Here is a 22,629-nt window from a genome sequence, read left to right as displayed (position 1 = left end):
TCATGTTTTTTTTTACTATTATGGCTCTTTAAAGAAACGGAGTCACTAGTCAAAACAATCTAGAACAGATCACACTTTGATTGCCATTATTTAGGGACAGTATGCCACCTGCATATCATAAGAGCTTAGAAAATTAGCTGCTAACACTAAATTATGTAGGTGACAGCAATACTGCCCAATACCCCTAACTATAAGCATCCAACGTCCGCTGCTAAAGCTAAATTATGTAGGTGAAAGCAATACTGCCCAGTACCCCTAACTATAAGCTTCTAATGTCCGCTTCTAAAGCTAAATTACGTAGGTGCAGCAATACTGCCCTGTACCCCTAACTATAAGCTTCTAACATTCGCTGCTAAAGCTAAATTATATAGGTGACAGCAATACTGCCCAGTACCCCTAACTATAAGCATCCAACGTCCGCTGCTAAAGCTAAATTATGTAGGTGACAGCAATACTGCCCAGTACCCCTAACTATAAGCTTCTAACGTCCGCTGCTAAATTATATAGGTGACAGCAATACTGCCCAGTACCCCTAACTATAAGCTTCTAATGTCCGCTTCTAAAGCTAAATTACGTAGGTGCAGCAATACTGCCCTGTACCCCTAACTATAAGCTTCTAACATTCGCTGCTAAAGCTAAATTATATAGGTGACAGCAATACTGCCCAGTACCCCTAACTATAACCACTACCTACTCCAGCTTGCTCCTGTCTGTGTAAAGGGTATTTTCATATGCAAAGGAAGGGGTAGGGGGAGTGTCTGCTATTTCCCACTTGCAGTAGGTGTTCCAGTAACCTTTTAAACAGAGCTAAACTGGAAGCTTCTAAGTAAGTTTTTAAACTGTTTTATACTTGATTTTTAGATCAGTATCTGTGCATATTCTTCTTTATAGTAGTGTCTATTACATGCAGTTATATGAAAATTGTTGTATACTGTCCCTTTAAAGTCAGCTCATTTTGAGCAAACATGGAAAAAGTAAAAAAAAAACATGATTCAGCAGCAAAGGTTTGGGTGAGTTCTAGTCCCAAATGTTGGTCTATATGGTGCTGTAGCCTGATGATGAGAGGCTGAGATGTCCCAACTTCTCATTTGATGAAAATGTTGCCCTTGTCCAAGCCATCATGAACAATTACAGTGACCTCTTCGGGCAGGAGAAGGGCAAAGGGATTGCCAAAAGGAGAAAAACAGCATGGTTGACGGTAGAGAATTGCCGTCAACAGTGTGGCCCCGCAGAGGAGGACTGTTGAGGGCCTAAAAAAGCGGTGAAATGACTGCAAGAAAAGATGGGGCAGGAAGCTATGCACCAGAAGGGAACAGGCGGTGGTCCATCCCTGGATATTGAGTATAACACCTGGTAGGAGATGATACGCAGGTCCCTGAGTATCACAGCAGTCCGTGTACTTCCAGGGGCTCGTGACTCAGCGGCTGCAACCACAGCACATCATGCTGTTGAGTAACATCCCACACACCAGTATTATATGTATTTGAGATACAACATCCTTTAATATCACACATTCATGTACACAATGAGGAGCATGGTATTTGGCCTACTAACAAAAACATCTACAATTATATTTGACCTTACTGCTACTTAACACAATGCAATTCATGATATGAGGTGGAATAGTGCAATACTAACATGTCTCAGAATAACAAAGGACACATGTTATAGAGTTTGACATGAGAATCAGTATAGGCCCTAGAATGTATCAACGTATATTGTATGCCCACGTGGACATATAGCTGACTGTACTAATCCCTCTCATCCTTTGACTCCTTCACAGAACCTCCTGTCACGAGGATACAAACATCCATGCCGCCGCCGCCACCACCACCAGTCTTCAGGCAACCGCAAGAACAGTATGCTCCCAGGCATGAGCATGGTTGGATGGCTTCAGTTGAGGACTCGGGAGTGATGCCACCACCATTGCCATATGACCCCTGGCAAGATTCCTGGCCAGAGTAATATCCTCCCTTTGGCTTTGAGGGGGAGCCAAGACAGCCACAAAGGGTCCATGTATTTATCCCCCCCCCAACACAATCTCATGGCAGTCAGGAATTTAACCCACAGACAATGTCACAGGAAGTGCCAATTGGACAGGCTGAGTGGTCACACACTGGTCATCAGTGGGACTATCAACCAACCATGAGAGCTCCACCATCCTCATCAATTGAACGAGCTCCACCATCTGCAGATGGAAATATAGCAGAATCTACAGCTGCACCTCAAGCACCATTAGATGTTGCTGCCCCTGCCCCTGCCCCATATGAACCAGCAGTTGTAGCTGACCCTGCCCCTCAAGCACCAGCAGATGCAGGTGACCCTGCCCCTCAAGCACCAGCAGATGACCCTGCCCCACAAGCTCCTAGAAGCCCTGCTGCTCAAGAGCCTGTGGATGCATTGTATTCTCCCCTGGGTGAGGAATACATTGCACTCCAGGAGGCGGCTCATAACAAGCACCAAGAGCATACAAAGAGGCCAAGAGAGGTTCTTCAAGAACCATGAAAGGTTTATCAGGAGCCAAAAGATACAACAACGTAGTATACAGCTACAGATGGACATGGCAGCATCGTTAAGTGCAAGTGTTCGGAACCAGTCACAGATGATGCGAATTCTGTCTGATATGCAGATGCAAATGGACAATAGATGGAGAGAACAAAATCAACTCTTGGGTGTGTTGGTTGAGCACTTTACACACCAGCAGGACACTGCCTCCAGCCTATCATCTGTGGCCAGCACACCAGCAGAAACATCAGAATCTTCTCAAACCAGGAGAACAGGGAAATCCACTACAGTCACCTCAGCTCCCTCATCCAAGAAGCAAAAAAATTAAGATTCTTATAGTTCACAATAAATCTTGTCCTCTGTTATTTACCATATAATTCTCACCCACATCCATGTGAGGTGTGTTTTAGTACACTAATATTGTTAAAACATAATAAGACCTGTGTGGAAATGGCAATAAAAACAGGTAATATTATAATGTTTATGACATATTCTTGTACTATAACTCACATCAACAATAGTTGTTTATGAAGGGTACATATAGTAATATTCACTTCTAAGATGTAAATCAATGTATCTCACATCCAAAATAAATTGACACATGGGTATATATAGTAGTGATGTTACTGATAGGGTGTGCCTTATCAGGTGTTTTAAGTCTGCAGGTGAGAGGTTGTGGTGTCTGATTGGTTTGACACAATTGCAAAGAGGCGGCCTTCAAGAAGGTCTTAGAAATTATCATATGAGCCAACCTAGGTTTAGCTTTCAACTAAGAATACCAAGAGAACAAAGCAAGTGTTAGAATTAAATTTGAAAGTTGTTTGAAATAACATGCCCTATTTTAAACAAGAGGGTTTTCTTTGGACTTGACTGTCCCTTTATATATTTTGGCATCAATGCCAAGCATTAATCTCTCCTCCAAGTATTATTGATTGTTTTAAAAACAAATATAAAGTAAATAAGCAAGTATATGTTTACAATGTGATAAAGTGATGAGATATGATTATACCTACAAGCTCAATCCATTTGATTAGGTTGTGGCTTCAAACAACAAAATCAGCTATTTCAAATACACAAATAAACCTTAAAAAAACAATATCACAGTATACTGTCCCTTTAACCTTGAGATGCTGCTTAAATGTATGTGTTTGTTAAGGCTTCCAAGGAGTTGCGTTGCTTTTATAGTCAGTGCAAGGGTTGCTGCGCCTGCAATATGTGGCGAGATGAGAATGGAGTAGATTTTTTTAATTCTGCGCATGTAAGTCCTTACGCTGTATATTGGATAACAAATTGCACGGCTGTTCTGTTAGTCTATGGGGATAAAAAAAAATACGTCCGAAGGGTGAAATATGCGTTCCATCATGAGTTTATTCAAACACAAGTTACTTTTTTTGACAATGGTATTTTTTTCGGCTGTGGTGACCACAGGTCTACCGAGTAATTTAATTTGCTTGCTGGTTCATAGTACTTTCTGGCATTAAATTATTTTATTTAAATGGCACTTACCATTACAAAACTGCAGATAAGTGTACCAAGCTAGTCAAGAGTAACCATTATTCCTCAGATGGTAGTATACATGAACCATAAGTCCTGAAAGGTTATGTGCTATTAAAAGGGATTTCCAATTTACTGCAATTATCTAATTTGCATAAAGAATTAAAGTATTTTGTGGTAAGGTTTTAGAGTAAAAATGTGAAAACCTTTATAAATAAGGCTGTAACATGAGGGTATGTTGTTGCCATGACTGCATTTAAGTGAAAAGAATATGTTCCCAATCCCATAGTCCTAATGATGCAGATTAATGCATTAGTCGCGGTAGTAAAATTGATTGGTTTAAATAATTTGCAGCATTAAAGGGACACTGAAGCCAATTTTTTATTTCATGATTCAGAGAGCATGCAATTTTAAGCAACTTTCTAATTTACTCCTATTATCAATTTTTCTTTGTCCTCTTGCTATCTTTATTTGAAAAAGAAGGCTTCTAAGCTAAGGGAAAAAAAAAAATCTGCTAATGACACTGGCGTGTCCAACTCTAGGGGGCGCTCAAAATATCCAAACTATTAGTATGAATATGTAATATTGATATAAAACTATATATGCATGTATATACAATAAAATAATAAAATAAACGGTGTTAACCATAGAGCATATCACAAAAATCGTATAATATCTTATCCGAGTCCACTGGGAGGTTAAAAAAAATAATAATGTCCAATTAGGTTCTTCTACGATGATCAAGGATATCCCAGCCACTGTGGTCCAAGTATGAGGTGTCGGCAGCTCCTCTCCAAAACAGAGAAAGAAAACCCGGAATCTGTGTTATGTAATCACAAACAAGAGGGCGCCTAGGCCGCGTTCGGCAAGCACTCAGGAGCCAGTGGAGGCCCTTCTACTCCAGCGATGACAAGGCGCTAGGAGACTTCACAAGCAAGGGAGCTTAGAAAAAACGTCCGCATGCGCAAAGGGATCTGCTGCACAATAATGGACTTTGCGCATTCAAACGTTTATTATAAGCTCCCTTGTAGTATTATTAAATTTACAACACCGTCACTCACAGCCCCCTTCCTTGCACACATCACGGGTGACAGTAATAAATAACACTTCTGAAGATTCATTACAGGCAAGCATTCCGCAGCGCACGTTTGTTTTTGTGCTCCCGCGCGAGTGGCAACCAATGGGCTGCAGTGGGTTGAGCATTTGTGTAGCTTGTTTACAAAAAAATATATATATATATATATATATATATATATATATATTTATATTTATATTAATATATATTAGAGTAAGGAAAGCGCACTCACTTAAAAAGCATCTACCAGGGTGCAGGCACGAATTAATGCAGTACAGATGAAGCTTGCACTCTCTGGATTTTCAAAAAGGTGCTTTATTTAGCAAAAAATTTGACGTTTCGGGGATCAATCACCCCTTCATCAGACCAAACAAATAGTGAGCAAACAGTGTTTAAAAAAGGTGTTAACCCCTCCCACAGTTCAGAATAAGACAGCCCCATAAGGTCATATCCAATTAGACCCATCAAAAATATAAAGTGTCATTTCAAAAAAAATAATATCTTAGCATATTTATACATGTGTCCAAGCATATCAACAATAACAATATATATAGTGTATATTATAGGGGGCTGAACTAGTGCACATTCCAATAAAGTGAGAAACTGATAATGAATTCAATCCCAAATAACAGCAGAGCGGTCAGATAAACTGCAATATACTAGCATTCAGAGGCTTAAACATATAGGAGGGACAATAATGAAAACACTTACAAATGATAAATCAAACATTAAAATCGCCATTACAGTCACCCAGACCACCAAACCTCGACACAGTGGGCGTGGCCAAAATGGCAGCTAGGAGAAAAACGTCATGTGACACCATCCAATCACTGGAAGTGCTGGCAAGCTGGGTCAATGTAAGGGCAAAAACGGTTAAGTGCCAAAGTGATCCAGAATCAGTAAATATTAACATAATACATCAAAGATTTCCTGCAAGATATGTTCAAAAAGAAAGCAAACAAATAAAAGAAAACCAAAAGAAAGTCAGTGCAACATGTCACAGCCTTCATGATGCATATTAGTCACAACCTCAAGCCAACAGTGTTGTCAGGGCACAGGTAAATACATATTTATATATATATATATATGTATGTCAATAGGACAGGGAAATGTGTTTATGTATGAAACCATATTTTTATCAGATATTACTGGAATAAGGTTTAAATTCTGGTGTCAGGATTTGATTCACAAAACCCCCAAAAGCTTGAATAAACATTTCAAGACTAAACTGCAGACAGGATGTCTCCAGAGGTTTGACACAAAAACATTTGCTCCCTAGATGAAAATACAAACATGTTTTACCATAATTGAGAGTTAACATAGCCTTTGAAGCCCCCTTCCTGCTGTGTAAAAAGACAACATTTTGATGCATAGATCAGGATACCATTTGTCTTTCAAACTGGAAAGGTGTGATAGGATTTCCAAAGTGACATGTTTTGTGAGAATTTCAGCATTACTCTCAGGTGCAAAAATACCCCATGTGGTGAGTAAAAGACGAAGAGTCTGGGAACTGATTTAGAAGAAAGAGCAGTGGGGGGTTAAAAAAAAAAAAAAAAAAAAAAAAGGCCTTTAACAAAAGGCACATTTTAAAATGTAATATATATATATATATATATATATATATATATATATATATATATATATATATATATATATATATATATACACACACGCGCATATTTTGAAAGCATGAATACCTTAGCCTCTGTGTTTTTAAAGAATATAAATAGATATTTGTGGACTAAAAAAAAAAAAAAAAGAAGGAAAATATTAATAACACTTGCTTTTATTTCAGGTCTGCATGAAGAAGGTTCATACATCCAGGACTTATTAGAAACATAAAATATGGTATATTCATGTTAGAACACAATGCAGTACTGAATATAAAATAGGCTGTTATTTGTATAGAAATGCCAGGATACTGATAAAATTGTAATGCATTTTAAGCTAATAATTAGCAGTATTAAATTGCCTTAATATAATACAATATTAATAATATAACATATTTGGTATCAGAATAATCAGAAAAAATAATCTAATACTACCCATCTATAATTGGGGTTATATATGATTAATGCAGAGAGATGTGATCTGATTAAATAACCATTTTATGAGAATAATTAACTTGTTTAAAAATGCTTAGAAATGTTAAAGGTGAAAATGTATTGCTATGTACGTCCGCTGCCACCCGGTGTTGCCATGAGAGAACTACAGCCAGAAAGCTTTTTGGCTGTTAAAAATAAGGTATTCCAGATATCCAATCCGAGACAAGGCTTCCGTTGGGCGTTTCCAATACTCACCAATGATAGATAATGATCAAAAAAGGGGAGGGGTGAAATCAGAGGATTTAACCCCAAGCATAGAGACTGAGAGGAGGCTGCTGGCTAATCCTGGAGGAATAACTACTGTGGTTATTATTAAAGCACACAGCTACTCTTAGACTCCATATGCGAATATACCCAATTTTGAAATTCTGAGGTGAAATTGAATCTGTTGAGAAACATTGGAAACTGGATATCGATTGGTTTATTTGGTAAAGTATATAAGGTTATTAGTAAGACTATAGTTAAATTATAAGTCACTGCAGTTTAAAGTACAGTTGAAAGATTAAAGAGAGCAAGTTGGATTTTAAGCTACCATTTCATAGCCTATGTGTTGTTAAACTAATCCTAAATTTTAAATTGGTTATCTGTGCAAGTTCTGATGTTTTAAATCAATATTGTATTAGGATAAATTGCAGTTAAATAGCAGAATATATATATTATCCTATTGTTTATAAGCACTGTTAGGATTGTATTGCTTGGATGTTAAGAGATAAAGATTTTAGTCTCATTGTGTAAACTGAATGAAAGGCTATTTGTAAATAAGGCTGGTCTTAAAGGTAAACGTGTATGAACTTTGCATAGCATATTTAAATAGTTTTCAAACGCATATAATATTGTGTCATATTCTGGTATTGCAAATATATTTCAAAATGTTCATGGATATTAACTAAATAAAAGAATTCAGGTATTTATATTAATTGTATAGTTTCTAGTAGATGCATGTTAGTTAACGGTTTCTATTTTTAAGGATAATTATTATTTGCATTGTGCTATAACCCTGCCATAAGCTGATATATTATTTGGAGAGCACTACTTAGATTCTTATCATAAATACTGACAGTGTATAATGTAACTAAAACAGACAACACATTGGAAGTTCAGAGAATATATATGCAAGTGTGAAACAAATAATGTTCTCAATGGAAAAAAAAAATGATATGTATGTATAGTGAGTATATAACAACACAAGAAAAATAGGGTAAATTACCCAATAGGTATAAGACACAAAAATGTGTACAGTGTTGTATGTCACTAACTATAACATAGAAACACTTCCAAAACAATGAATAAAAAAACACATATGTAAAACAAACAAAAAGAGCATATGAATCAAAAGTGGAAAAAATAAGAAAAAATAATGAGGATGACAAAAAGAGGGTCCCATAGGATGTCAACTGAGGAAATGCGGCTTCTCAGGGACGTCAAGAGGCAATTACCATAGCACAAGGAAATAATGGTTCATAAGTGTAGAGAGCAGATAATTAGGATCATCATGCCTATCTATAGGGCAGCTTCTAAAAAAGATAATATAGTGGAAATTAGAACACCACAATAATTCCATAACATTAATATGGGGCTATATAAAATAGATTCATTATGTGCAAAATCCCCAATAGATTTAAAGGGGAGTAACACATGATGGATCATCAGACTATAAATAGATAGTAAATAAGTTAAGCCAGTGTGTTCACCACCTCAAAATTCCATGTCAGTGTTTATTAGGGACAAATAAATGTTCACCCACAACACTATTGGTGGTCTTGATCATCCAGTGGGTCATCACAACACAGTGAGAAAAACAACACAAGATGTTATTGGTACATTTGGAAATGTGCTACAGCCCAATAGGTACTCATAAAACTAGCACATCCTAGAAATGTAAAGGGAACGATACAATAACCATAACTATAAAAAACATTGCCAATCCAATTGGCGGTTCAAGCCATGGGGATGTAGAGTTCTTAATTTAAAGATCCAATTAGATTCCACTTGTAGTAGGTTGTGTGTCACCTCCACGTTTGAGTGGTGGCACATGATCGATCAGAATAAATCTGAGATCACTGACACCATGTTTCATCTGGATAAAATGTTTAGGCACTGGTTGGTCAGATTCTTGACTTCTAATGGCTTCACGGATTAAATGCCTAGGATTTGCCATCCTTGTCCGTATTGTATTGCTCGTTTTTCCAACATAAAAACGGCCACAGGTACAGTTAAGCAGACACACCACATATGTGGTGGTACATGTTAAGTAGAACTTGATGTTAAAACATTGGTTAGTATGAGGATGTCGGAAGCGAGACCCCTATATCATTGAGCTGCAAATAGTGCATCCTGAACATCTATAACAACCTTTCCTTTTGCTCTTAATCCAATTCTTTCGGTAACAGTGTTCAGGATCAGTCAGCATGAGTTGGTCTCTTAATGATCTATTCTTCTTGAAGGCAATCATGGGTGGGCCAAATTCGTTAAAAGGGAGAGATGGATCAGTATTGACAACCGCCCAATGTTTTTTCAAGTTCGCTGCAAAGTCCCTTTTGTCAGGTGAATATTCAGTAGTAAAAAGGATTCTCTTGGTATCATCCATCATTTCTCTATTTGCAAGTTTCAGTTTCTGTGCTTCTAGAACCTCCTTTTGCGTTAGCTGTTCCATTTCTTGGCACAGCTTCCTCATCCTTGGGTATGAATAGCCCCTTTGAGCAAAACGAAAGCCCATCGCTTCTAACTGAGCCGATTTCTTTAGAGGGTCAGTGTTGTTCCGCACAGTTCTTATCATTTGGGCTCTTGGGATTGAATTCACCAGGCTCCTAGGATGAGCACTTGAAGCACACAGAATGGAGTTCCGATCAGTCGGCTTAGTATATAGAGTAGTAGCTAGATGATCCATTTCCTTATAGATCAATAGATCTAGGAATTCAATTGATGTGGTATGATGTTTCAATTTGAATTTAACCGGATGCTCTAGGTTGTTCAGTGCTTGAAACCAATTTTCCAGATCTTCAACAGTGCCATTCCAAATGAAGAACAGGTCGTCTATGTACCGACGATACATGGATACTTGTGGTACCTCATCAACTTTCATAATATTGACCTCATAATTTTCCATGAAGATATTGGCGTAGGATGGAGCCATATTCGACCCTATAGCTGTGCCAGATGTTTGTAAATAATAGTTGGTTTCAAATTTGAAGAAATTCAACTCAAGACAACATTTTACCAACTCAAGAAGGATGTCAACAGGGGGACCCACGTATGGTGTCTTCAAAAGTACCCTCTGCACTGCCATAATACCCCTATCGTGGGGAATAATCGTGTACAGACTATTCACGTCTGCTGTAACAAGGAGACAATCATGATCCAGATGGTATGACCCATTAAATATTTCCTCAATAAGTTGAGGAGTCCCTTAGGAAGGAGGCCATTCTGGTGACACAGGGTTGTAGATAAAAATCTACATAGCATAGGTGATAGCAGAGAATTTCTGTCCGACACGATTGGACGTCCTGGTGGCGCCTTAAGTGACTTATGAATTTTTGGCAATGTGTATAGAATAGGGCTTGCAGGGTTCTCAGTCGTCAAGAATTGGTAGGTTTGTTCATCAATCACATCCAATTATAATGCATTCTTTAATAATGCCTTAATGCTTTTTTGGAACAGTGGAGTCGGATTCCTGTCTAATGTTCTGTAAACCAATTGTTCAAGAATTTCTTTCTTGTAGTCATAGTTCATAATGACGACCGCACCGCCCTTATCTGCGGGGCAAATGACAACCATAGGATCATTAGCTAGAACAGAAATGGCCTTTCTCTCTTCCTGGCTTAAGTTGTGTCGAAATCTGGGTTTTGCAGATGAAAATAGATCAGTAGATAGTAGCCTGGTATAAGTCTTCAGACTTGCATTATTGTTGACCGGATCAAATTTACTTCGGGGTCTAAAAGGTGTTTTTCCTTCATAAGGAGATCCTTTAAAGTGGTCTTTAAGGCGTAGATGTTTTTGAATATCCACATAGGTTTTAAAATCGTCGGATGCTTGTGAAGGAACAAAGGATAGTCCTCGATTCAACAGGGTTTTTTCGATAGTAGAGAGGGGTCTATCACTTAAGTTTACAATAATGTCAGCGTCTTCTGTCATCTCGGTGGAAGAGGTGGTCTGTGGGTCATGCCACCCACCCCTCCTGGGGTGTGGTCTTCGGCGCCTCTGCGTTGTCTGGCACGAGTCTGGATCCCGTGAAAAACCTGCTGTTGAGTTGAAGGAGCAGAGCCCTGTCCCTGTAGTGTCATCTGATCTGAGTCAGATCCAGAGCTGGTATCAACAGTTTGAAGATTACACCTAGCATGTTGGCATTGGCGTCTAGGTCTATTGAAAAACGGTCTTCGCCTTTCTTCAGGTCCTGTGAGCCATCTATAGACACGCTTCTCTTTGTACTCATTGTTAACAATTTCAAGTTTTTTATTCTTAAACTTGATCAGTTCTTGCTTATATTCATTCACCTGAGTGTTTAGTTTCTCAAACCATTTTTCAGTTTAATCAGCTTCCAATGTCGCCTTTTTGGTGTCCTCAAAGTGTGTAATTTCATCCTTGATCTTAGTCAACAAGGCTCTTACTTCATCTGTGACCAAAAGTATAAGGTCCATCGAACATTTGTTCAGAATGGCACACCAGCGGTAATAGAAATCTGGGTTGTTTCTCCCTATCGTAGGGGTATTTTTAATTCTGAAGCCACGTGGTATGAATCGTTTGCGGTGATAGTCAGAGAGGTATAGGCCATGTAGTTTGAGGCCTACTTCCTTCTTTCTCAATTTCAGTAAGGCAAGGTATAGATTTTTTGCTGATTCAACTTCAGTAAGATCATCAGGTTCAAATAGGATCCTATTTGCATCCTCATCAGTAAAGGCCAAGGTGGCAGTATCATCATAATCACCCTCCATATTAGCAAAGAGTCAGTCAGCTCTGCTGCCACAGCAAAGTGTGTGCTCCCACGGTGCTAATGTGTCCAAAAGGTGAAGTGCAGGTGCACTGGGAATTCTTATGGCTGGATAGTTAACTCCCAATCCACAATGTGGGTGCAGCAATAAAAATATTCAATAGAGTAAGGAAAGCGCACGCTCACTTAAAAAGCATCTACCAGGGTGCAGGCACGAATTAATGTAGTACAGATGAAGCTTGCACTCTCTGGATTTTCAAAAAGGTGCTTTATTTAGCAAAAAATGTGACGTTTCGGGGATCAATCACCCCTTCATCAGACCAAACAAATAGTGAGCAAACAGTGTTTAAAAAAGGTGTTAACCCCTCCCCCAGTTCAGAATAAGACAGCCCCATAAGGTCATATCCAATTAGACCCATCAAAAATATACAGTGACATTTCAAAAAAAATAATATCTTAGCATATTTATACATGTGTGCAAGCATATCAACAATAACATATATAGTGTATATTATAGGGGGCTGAACTAGTGCACATTCCAATAAAGTGAGAAACTGATAATGAATTCAATCCCAAATAACAGCAGAGCGGTCAGATAAACTGCAATATACCCCACAGAGGCCTTGGTCACATGGAAATACCCCACAACAAATCTGTGTCCAGTGCACTCACTATTCCCCACTCGTAATTGACGGGGTACTGCGTGTCAAATATATAAGCATATCTATTGTAAACATGGCAGCCTCCACGAGCAACACGTGTGTATATAAATAAACTGTATGAGAATATATATATATACACACACACACACACACAGGTAGCCCTCAGTTTACGCCGGGGTTAGGTTCCAGAAGGAATGGTTGTAAATTGAAACCGTTGTAAATTGAAACCCAATTTATAATGTAAGTCAATGGGAAGTGAGGGAGATAGGTTCCAGCCCCTCTCAAAATTGACATAAGTAACACCTAATACATTATTTTTAAAGCTTTGAAATGAAGACTTTAAATGCTAAACATCATTATAAACCTAATAAAGTAATCACACACCACACAATATATAATTAAACTAAGTAAAATGAACAAAAACATTTGCTAAACAGCATTCTAAACCTAATAAAATAATCACACAACACAGACTTCACTTGCATTTTTCTGCAAACAGTTCTTTCTACGCATTCCAATCTGGACTGATTTATAGACAGGAAGATCTTGTTCCTTTGAAATCTGCTCGATAGCTCAGGTTTGGTTGTAAAAACGAGGGCCACCTGTATATATATATATATATATATATATATATATATATATATATATATATATATATATATATATATATATATATATATATATATATATATATATATATATATATATATACATACACATACACACACACATACATACATATATACATACACACACGTGTTGCTCGTGGAGGCTGCCATGTTGTCAAGCGTCTGAGCTTGCTCTACAAAAGTCCCAGCTTTACCAGCACGCTGGAAGTGCTAGGACTTACGCCATCAGAACGCCCAGAGTATCACTGGCAAGTGTTCATAAAACGCTCCAAGCGAGTCACAGCTCACTTGGAGCGCTTGCCGAACGCAGCCCTAGTGTAATACTGAGGTGATAGTTGACAACACAGGATCTTGTATTGTAGCTGTACTCACAGAGGGAGCAGCACCAAAAGTGCTAAATGATGCAAGCTGGGTTTATCAACAGTGTTCCAGCAAACTGATCCTTAAATAGGATGTAGAGGCCAAGGTGTATCAAGTCTCAGTAACGTTCCAATGGCTTCCAAATGATACAATTTATTTTTATTAAAACCAATAGTTAAAAACAGAGGTTATGTAGATTACCCAATGTATTAAAAGCAATATTGGTAGCAGATTGCAACGCGTTTCTCAGCTACGCTAGCTGTTTCATCAGACGCCCTCTTGTTTGTGATTACATCCCACAGATTCCTGATCTAAGCTAAGGAGCCAGACAATTTTTGGTTCAGATAAGTGGACAGCACTTGTTTATTGGTGGGTGAATGTATCCACCAATCAGCAAGAACAATACATGTTGTTCACCAAAAATGGGCCGGCATCTAAACTTACATTCTTGCTTTTCAAATAAAGATACCACGAGAATGAAGAAAATTTGATAATAGGAGTAAATTAGAAAGTTGCTTAAAATTGCATGACACAAAAGAAAAAAATTGGGTTCAGTGTCCCTTTAAGGCTATGGAAACTTTTCATTTTAAGTACAACAAGCCTTACATGTGTCAGTCCACGCAGCTGCAAAATACATGTACTGTATATAAAGCTATAGAGCCAAAATATTGAATATATAAATAGAGGGCAAAGGAAAACCATCAGGAAATAAAAGCAATGAAAATTCTGTGTATTGAAAAATGTAATGAGAGTTGTAAAGTTATGTTAAAACCCTTAAAGGGACATAAAACCTAATTGTGTCTTTCATGATTCAGCTAGAGCATACATATGATGTATGTATATTATCTAATTTACTTTGTACTCTTGGTATCTTTTGTTGAAATGCATACTTAAATAGGCTCAGGAGCAGAAATGCACTACTGGGAACCAGCTGCCGATTGGTGGCTGCACTTATATGCCTGTTGTGATTGGCTCACCAAATGTGTTCAGCTAGCTCCCAGTTAGGGCTGCAACTAACAATTATTTTCATAACTGATTAATTGGCCGATTATTTTTTCGATTAATCAACTAATCGGATAAAAAAAAAAAAAAATCAATAATTGTTTCCTATATTTTAAATAAAATCCGCATACTGAGTGTTACAAATATAAACTTCAGACTAAAACTTTTTTTTATTAACACAACTGTTTGTCCAATTTTTAAGCAGCAGAGAACAGTTTTATAATTAAACAAAACCAAAAACTGTTTGAAAAGAGGTAGAACTAAAAAGAGTTAGACTATTCGGTTATTCACTCTTTCAGAAACTTTGCATTGAAATGCAAAAATCTCAACATGTCCACATGCTTCTGGCTAAGGCTGGTTCTCTGTTTGCAGCTATATTTCCTGCAGCAGAGAAAAGGCACTCAAGATGGTGTTGAGGTGCTTGAGATGCATAAGTAGGGTTTTGCCAATTTCACCTGAGATGTTTATCTTTGTTAGCTCTTCACCAATGCAAAGAGTTTTTCACCTTGGCAAGGGGCCTCTCAAAGTAACCCTTGACTTCATTCTAACATAAAAAATATCTTGAATATCTATATGCAATAGTAAATAACCAGCTATAATGATAGGGGAAAATATCTAATTTGCTCTAAAAATAACAAATATATACTTATAAAGGTTGAATCTGGTACATATCACAATTGATTATTTATACAGTACATATAATCAGCAATAGAAAGCAATCTGCTAATAATTGTGCAAACAGATAATAGTGCACATCAATTTAAATAACTACCATCAATCTAGGGGCTAGGTGTAAACAACAAGCTTGGCACTATATCATGAAAAGCACAGTTCCAAATCACCTAATTTAATATAAACAATCCAAATGATTACTATTATATCTGGGTTGCACATAGGCCAGGGGTAGTTGTAAATGTATACTGTCCTGAAAAAGTGAACAGTATACATCTGTAGACGTCCTATAGGCTAAGGACATAACCATAAAACACAATACCATGTGCAGGAGCTCAGTGGAGTGAAGCAGCTGGTGTTGTGCACAGACCAACTAATTGCAAACCAACTAATCAATTATGAGATTCGTTGACAACTATTTTCATAATCGATTATTATTGATTATGACGATTAGTTGTTGCAGCTCTACTCCCAGTAGAGCATTACTACACTTTCAAGAGATAATACCAAGAGACTGATGCAGATTTGATAATAGAAGTAAACGGGAAAGTTGTCTAAAATGTTGTGCTCTATCTGAATAATTAAATAACTTGGGGGGGGTTATATGCCTTTTATAGGACATAAAAGTGCAAAAGAAAAAATGCTGTAATATATTTAAACATGTTATTACTGCACTATTGATTGCATATAGTTATGTTTTAAACCTTAAAGTGAACGTCCATTTTGATGAATCAGTGCCCAGTTTTAATTCATCAAAATTGACATTTCACTTCTTTTCTTCAAAAACGTACCTTTTAATCCTGGCAGCCGCTCCTGCGATTCCCCCGGCCGTCGGAAGCCTCAGCAGACGTCAGAAATGATGAACCTGGCTTCCTCCAATCACGGCTTCCCCCGGGGGAATCTTGGCCTGATGCAACGTCATGATTAGAGGAAGACGGATTCGTCATTTTGGACCCGCAAAGACAGTTTGCGACGGCCGGAGGAAGTGCTGGAGCGGCTGCCAGGATTAAAAGTTAAGTTTTTGAAGAAAAGAAGTGAAAAGTCAATTTTGATGAATTAAAGTGCCCTTGTTTTAAATAGGTTTATTAAAAATTGGGCACTAATTCATCAAAATTGACCTTCACTTTAAACACATAATATACTGTAAGTCACCTGCAGATCATCAATGTACTGTGAGTAAGCCAATGAAGAGAGACAAATGTGTGTAGTCACCAATCACAAGCTAGCTCTCAGTAGTACATTGCTGCTGAGCATATATGCATATGTTCTTGAACAAAGGATAAAAAAGCACAAAGTACATTTGCTAATAAAAATAAATCTAGAAGTGTCTTAAATCCACATGCTCTATCTGAATCATAAAATTTTAATTTCATCTTGTATGACCCTTTTAACCAAGTTCCGATTGTCATTTAACAAGAGAAAAACTATTACAATTAACATATAAACATTTACGTGTTATGTTGTCATATATTAGCTATTGTGTTTTCCCAATGCCTTTATAATTGTGTGTCTTACACTGCCGTTTTAGAGCTTGAAGTGAATAACTATTAATAAGAATTGATTTAAATTAAACCTATTATATGAAACTGAGTGAGGGCGTGTGCATGCTTTACTTATTTTTTAAGCAGAAATACTGTTAAATAGTGGCACGCTAATAAGTGTTAGTTATCACTATTATAATACATTCTAAACAATAGGCACGTTTTATTACAGCTAATTTGTAGACGCTCTTAGTGACCTTTATAGCACGGACACAATACTGAAATGGTACGTTTATTGTGTTACAGTAGTAACTTAAAGCCTTTTTATGTTCTACAGAACACTTGACAAACTTACCTTGCAGAACGGACATTAACCTCGAAAGGGCAAAACCGAACTACAACCTTCTTCACTGACTTCAGAACCAGACCTGTACTACTGGAGGCAGCCATGATCGGGCTTAGTGAACCGCCAATCAGACACGAGAACTACAAACCCCACAATACACCCTTTGTACATCTCGTAACTTTTCTAGCAGAGCTTAATGGGAGCTGTAGTTCCAAAGGGAGGTTGCGCTGAAAACATGTTAGAATCTAATGCAATTGCAAAAGAAGCAAATTATGACACAATTAAGGGGCTTGGCGTGACATAGATAATTATTGTACTCAACATTTCTATCATTTATGTTTATGAGCAGTATTTTTTTTTATTTATTTATTTTGCTTGAAACAAAGTGAACTAAAATCTGTTTAAATATAAACTGAATATAATACAGCAGAATCTGTTGTTTTTTTTTATTTATGCTAATGTTCGTTGGCTGATAGGCATTTCCTACTAATGCTCTTGCAGAAAGTTATTGTGATATCAATGTGTAATAAACAAGTTATCCAGTAGAAGGCGCAATATGACAACAAATTAAATGCTTTTATTTCAAGAGTTTTATTGACATGATAGATTAATAAGAGGTTTTTTTTTTAAATGGTGCCATAGGGTTTGGGTTTGTTTAGCATATTTGCACCCAAATTTATTATATTTTTCAGATACCAAAGATAATGTGACTGACTGAAATCTTCATTACTTCATTTCTTTTTTTACTCTCTCTAAAAGATTATTGGGTAAAAAATAAATGGTGATATACATTTCTATGGGTTTTGTGGAGTTAAATTTTGGCTTTTTCATTTGCAGAGTAATACACTTCCTCATATGCATATACTTTCCTCCCTATAAAAAGATGAGCAATAGTAACTGTTTAACCTGAGATAGTCACTGGTTATCATTTTGTATTTACAAAACACCAACAGGTTATGTAGTGCAGAATAATTTAAACTAAAGGCACATCAATAACTTTATATCATCACTTCAGGAGACAGAGCGATATGAGTTCATAATCTGAAGACAATAATGATTAGTACAAATAGATGCCTTCAGAATTTTTTGCGCAAACACATTGAGTGATTTTTCTCTTCTTTTTTTCTAAGCCATTCTACTCCATTAGAAGAGTGGTGATTTGATCTTGTAAAACTACTAAAAAATGTCAAATATATAAAAAGAAAAAAATAGTTAAATAAGCACACACACAAAGAAACAGGCAAGAATAATAGCCTATTATAGGCCGGACAAGTGGAGCGCTAATTTAATGTGCGCCCGTAAATATGCAAATTTGCCTATTTACGGTCGCATGTTAAATAGTTAGCAATTACAAGCGGCTGGTTAATGCTTGCGGTAGCAATATGCGCTCGGAAAATTAACCTCAGACCTCTGGTTAATTAAAAAAATGTCCGACAATTGCCCCTAAAATAAAGAGTATTGTTCCTTTTCAATAATAATATATATGTGCATTTTTTTAATTAAATATAACAGCACAAAGCAGTTTTAAGGCATTAAAGTGTGTAGATGTGGGGTGCCTTTACATTGTGGTCTATGGGAACTGTGTGTTCCCAGTAGATATATATGTATATGCTTATAAACATATATATGTATGTGTTAATATGTGTATATAAACACATAAATATATAGGTATATGCTTATAAACATATATATGTATGTGTTAATGTGTATATAAACATATAAACACATAAATATATATGTATATATTCATATACATATATATTTAAACTTTGCTGCCCATTGATGCACGACTTACCCCCTTTTCTGCGCTAGGTTCTCTGCCATGATTATTGGCATGAGAACAAGGCTCACATTGAATCCTATGAAGCTTGTTCTTGTGAGTCCAAAGCTTCTATGCACATTTGCGTGTGCTGGTATTACGAGTTGATCACAAATATCACGCTTGCGAAAGCAGAATTTTGCACTCCACTTGTAATCTGGCTGTATGTTTGAAAGCAGGTTTTTGTAAATTAACTAACAATATCAATTCATGATATGTTTATTTATCAGTTTAAAGGGACTTGGAGGTGAAAATGAAATGTTCATAGTTGAAATAAAATATGCATTTTTAGGAGACTTTTCCCCTTACTGCTGTCTTCAAATTTACTTTCCTTTGTTGAAAAGCATACTGAGGTAGCAATGGTCTGCTGGTATCTATATAATGACATATGCCTCTTGTCACTGGCTCACCAGCTTGGTTCCAGAACAGCATTGCTGCTTTGGAGTTAACTTTAACTGTGTTTAAAGGGACATGAAACCCACATGATTCAAATAGAGCAGACAATTTTGAACAACTTTCCAATTTACTTCTATTTATCTATTATCAATGTTGCTTCATTCTCTTGGTATCCTTTATTGAAGGAGCAGTAATGCACTGCTTGGAGCTAGCTGAACACATTGGTAAGCCAATGATAAGAATATATGTGCAGCCACCAATCAGCAGCTTGATGCCAGCTCCTGAACCTACCTAGGTAAGCTTTTCAACAAAGAATACCAAGAGAGCAAAACAAATCAGATAATAAAAGAAAAATGTCCATTTAATGCCAGGGGTTTAGCTAAGGCAGTTAAGAGGAAACACAGCAGGAACATGCTCCTCCTTCACCCAGGCATGAGAGTGATGCAGAAGGTGACACGCCACCTCAGAGAGATCAGAAGGATACCCCTGCAGAAGATACCCCTGCAGAAGCCCCCTGTGCCGAAGATATCCCGTGCAGCAGCAGCCCCCCCCCGTGCAGCAGATCGCTGTGCAGCAGCTCCCCCTGACGAGAACATCCCCCACAATGCCAGAGGTGGAGCTGATGAGGGTATTCCTACAGGAAATGCAGGTCCCGTGGAGGGCACAACAGGCACACACACAGTTTATGACCAATGCAGTGAACACCCTGATAGAAGGACAAACAAATATTGTAAATGTTCTAAATAACATATTTCAGGTCCTCCGGGAGGTGGCAAGCAGACCATAAACCGCAGTTCCCCAACATTGCTGACACTAAGTAAATCACAAAATAAAGCTATTAACCCCTAAACTGCAGTTCCCCGACATCGCAGACACTGACTAAACCTATTAACCCCTAAACTGCCGTTCCAAAATGAACTAAACCTATTAACCCCTAAACCGCCGTTCCCAAACATCACTGACACAAACTAAACGTATTAAACCCTAAACCGCAGTTCCCCGACATCGCCAACACTAACTAAACCTATTACCCCGTAAACTGCAGTTCCCAAACATCGCAGACACTAACTAAACCTATTAACCCCTAAACCGCCATTCCCAAACATCGCTGACACTAACTAAACCTATTAACCCCTAAACTGCAGTTCCCAAATATCGCCAACACTAACTAAACCTATTAACCTCTAAACTGCCGTACACCCACATCGCCAACACTAAATAAAGCTATTAACCCCTAAACCACCATTCCCCGACATCGCTGACACTAACTAAACCTATTAACCCGTAAACTGCAGTTCCCAAACATCTCCGACACTAACTAAACCTTTTAACCCCTAAACCGCCGTTCCCAAACATCGCCAACACTAACTAAACCTATTAACGCCTAAACCGCAGTTCCCAAATATCGCCAACACTAACTAAACCTATTAACCCCTAAACTGCCGTACACCCACATCGCCAACACTAACTAAACCTATTAACCCCTAAATCGCCGGACCCACATCGCAACAACCTAAATTTAACTATATTTAACCCTAAACCTAACACCCCCTAACTTTAACATAATTAAAATAGAGCTAAATTAAAGTTACAATTACTAACTAACTACCTATTTAAAAATAAATACAAACTTTACCTGTCAAATAAAAATAAAACCTAAGCTAGCTACAATATATCTATTTACTGACTATCTAGGTAAAATAAATACAAACTTACCTGTGAAATAAAAATAAAAGCTAAGCTTACACTAATAAAATCTAACTACTAAAAATAAAAAACCTAACATTACTAAAAATAAAAAAAACTAACAGCTAGATCACAAGTTTGGCGTTAGCCTTAAAAAGCAGCGTTAAGGGGTCCTAACACTGCTTTTTAACGCCCACTGGTATTATGAGTCAGGCAGGTACAGGTGTACCGCTCACTTTTCTTCCGCTATTCGAGGCTACCCATCTTTTTAATGGGATTTGCCTAATGCTGGTATTACGAGTCTTGGAAGAAGTGAGCGGTAGACCCTCTCCTGTCAAGACTCCTACCGCATTTAAAGAGTTTTATGGGCTAACGCCGGAACATAAAGCTCTTAACTACAGTGCTAAAAAGTATACCCATAAACTACCTATTAACCCCTAAACCGAGATCCCCCCACATCGCAAACACTATAATAAACATTTTTAACCCCTAATCTGCCGACCGGACATCGCCGCCACCTACATTATACCTATGAACCCCTAATCTGCTGCCCCTAACATCACCGACACCTACATTATATTTATTAACCCCTAATCTTCCGCCCCCAACGTCGCCGACACCTACCTACTAACCCCTAATCTGCCGACCGGACATCACTGCCACTTTAATAAATGTATTAACCCCTAAACCGCCGCACTCCCGCCTCGCAAACACTTGTTAAATTTTATTAACCCCTAATCTGCCGTCCCTAACATTGCCGACACCTATCTACATTTATTAACCCCTAATCTGCCAACCCCAACGTCGCCGCTACTATATTAAAGGTATTAACTCCTAAACCTAAGTCTAAACCTAACCCTAACCCCCCCTAACTTAAATATAATTTAAATTAAACGAAATAAATTTACTACAATTAAATAAATGATTCCTATTTAAACTAAATACTTACCGATAAAATAAACCCTAATATAGCTACAATATAACTAATAGTTACATTGTAGCTATTTTAGGATTTATCTTTATTTTACAGGCAACTTTGTATTTATTTTAACTAGGTACAATAGTTATTAAATAGTTATTAACTATTTAATAACTACCTAGCTAAAATAAATACAAAAATACAAAAATACTTGTAAAATAAATCCTAACCTAAGTTACAATTACACCTAACACTACTCTATAAATAAATAAATTAACTAAATTAAATTAAACTAATTACAATTAAATTCAATAAACTAAATTATGAAGAAAAAAAATTACAAGAAATTTAAACTAATTAACCTAATCTAAGCCCCCTAATAAAATAAAAATCCCCCCAAAATAATAAAATGCCCTACCTTATACTAAATTACAAATAGCCCTTAAAAGGGCCTTTTGCGGGGCATTGCCCCAAAGTAATCAGCTCTTTTACCTGTAAAAAAAAGAATACAATACCCCCCCCCGACAAGTTCAATCCGATTGGCTGATTGGATC

At 37.3% G+C, this 22,629-nt stretch overlaps 1 protein-coding gene across 1 annotated transcript in view; it reads right to left on the bottom strand.

Moving 5' to 3' along the window:
- The window catches only part of MRPL53 (mitochondrial ribosomal protein L53), a 44,093-nt gene extending 26,706 nt beyond the window's left edge, over positions 1 to 17,387 (bottom strand). Inside the window, exon 1 of the mRNA XM_053713165.1 lies at positions 17,265 to 17,387. Within this exon, the coding sequence (XP_053569140.1) occupies positions 17,265 to 17,359 (95 nt within the window). The 5' untranslated portion in view covers positions 17,360 to 17,387. The remainder of the gene's footprint in view (positions 1 to 17,264) is intronic.
- Between the last annotated feature and the right edge of the window lie 5,242 nt (positions 17,388 to 22,629).

Source organism: Bombina bombina, chromosome 5 (genome assembly GCF_027579735.1).
Source record: "Bombina bombina isolate aBomBom1 chromosome 5, aBomBom1.pri, whole genome shotgun sequence".
Classification (NCBI taxonomy): Eukaryota; Metazoa; Chordata; class Amphibia; order Anura; family Bombinatoridae; genus Bombina; species Bombina bombina.
This window is presented reverse-complemented; position numbering and strand designations above follow the sequence as displayed.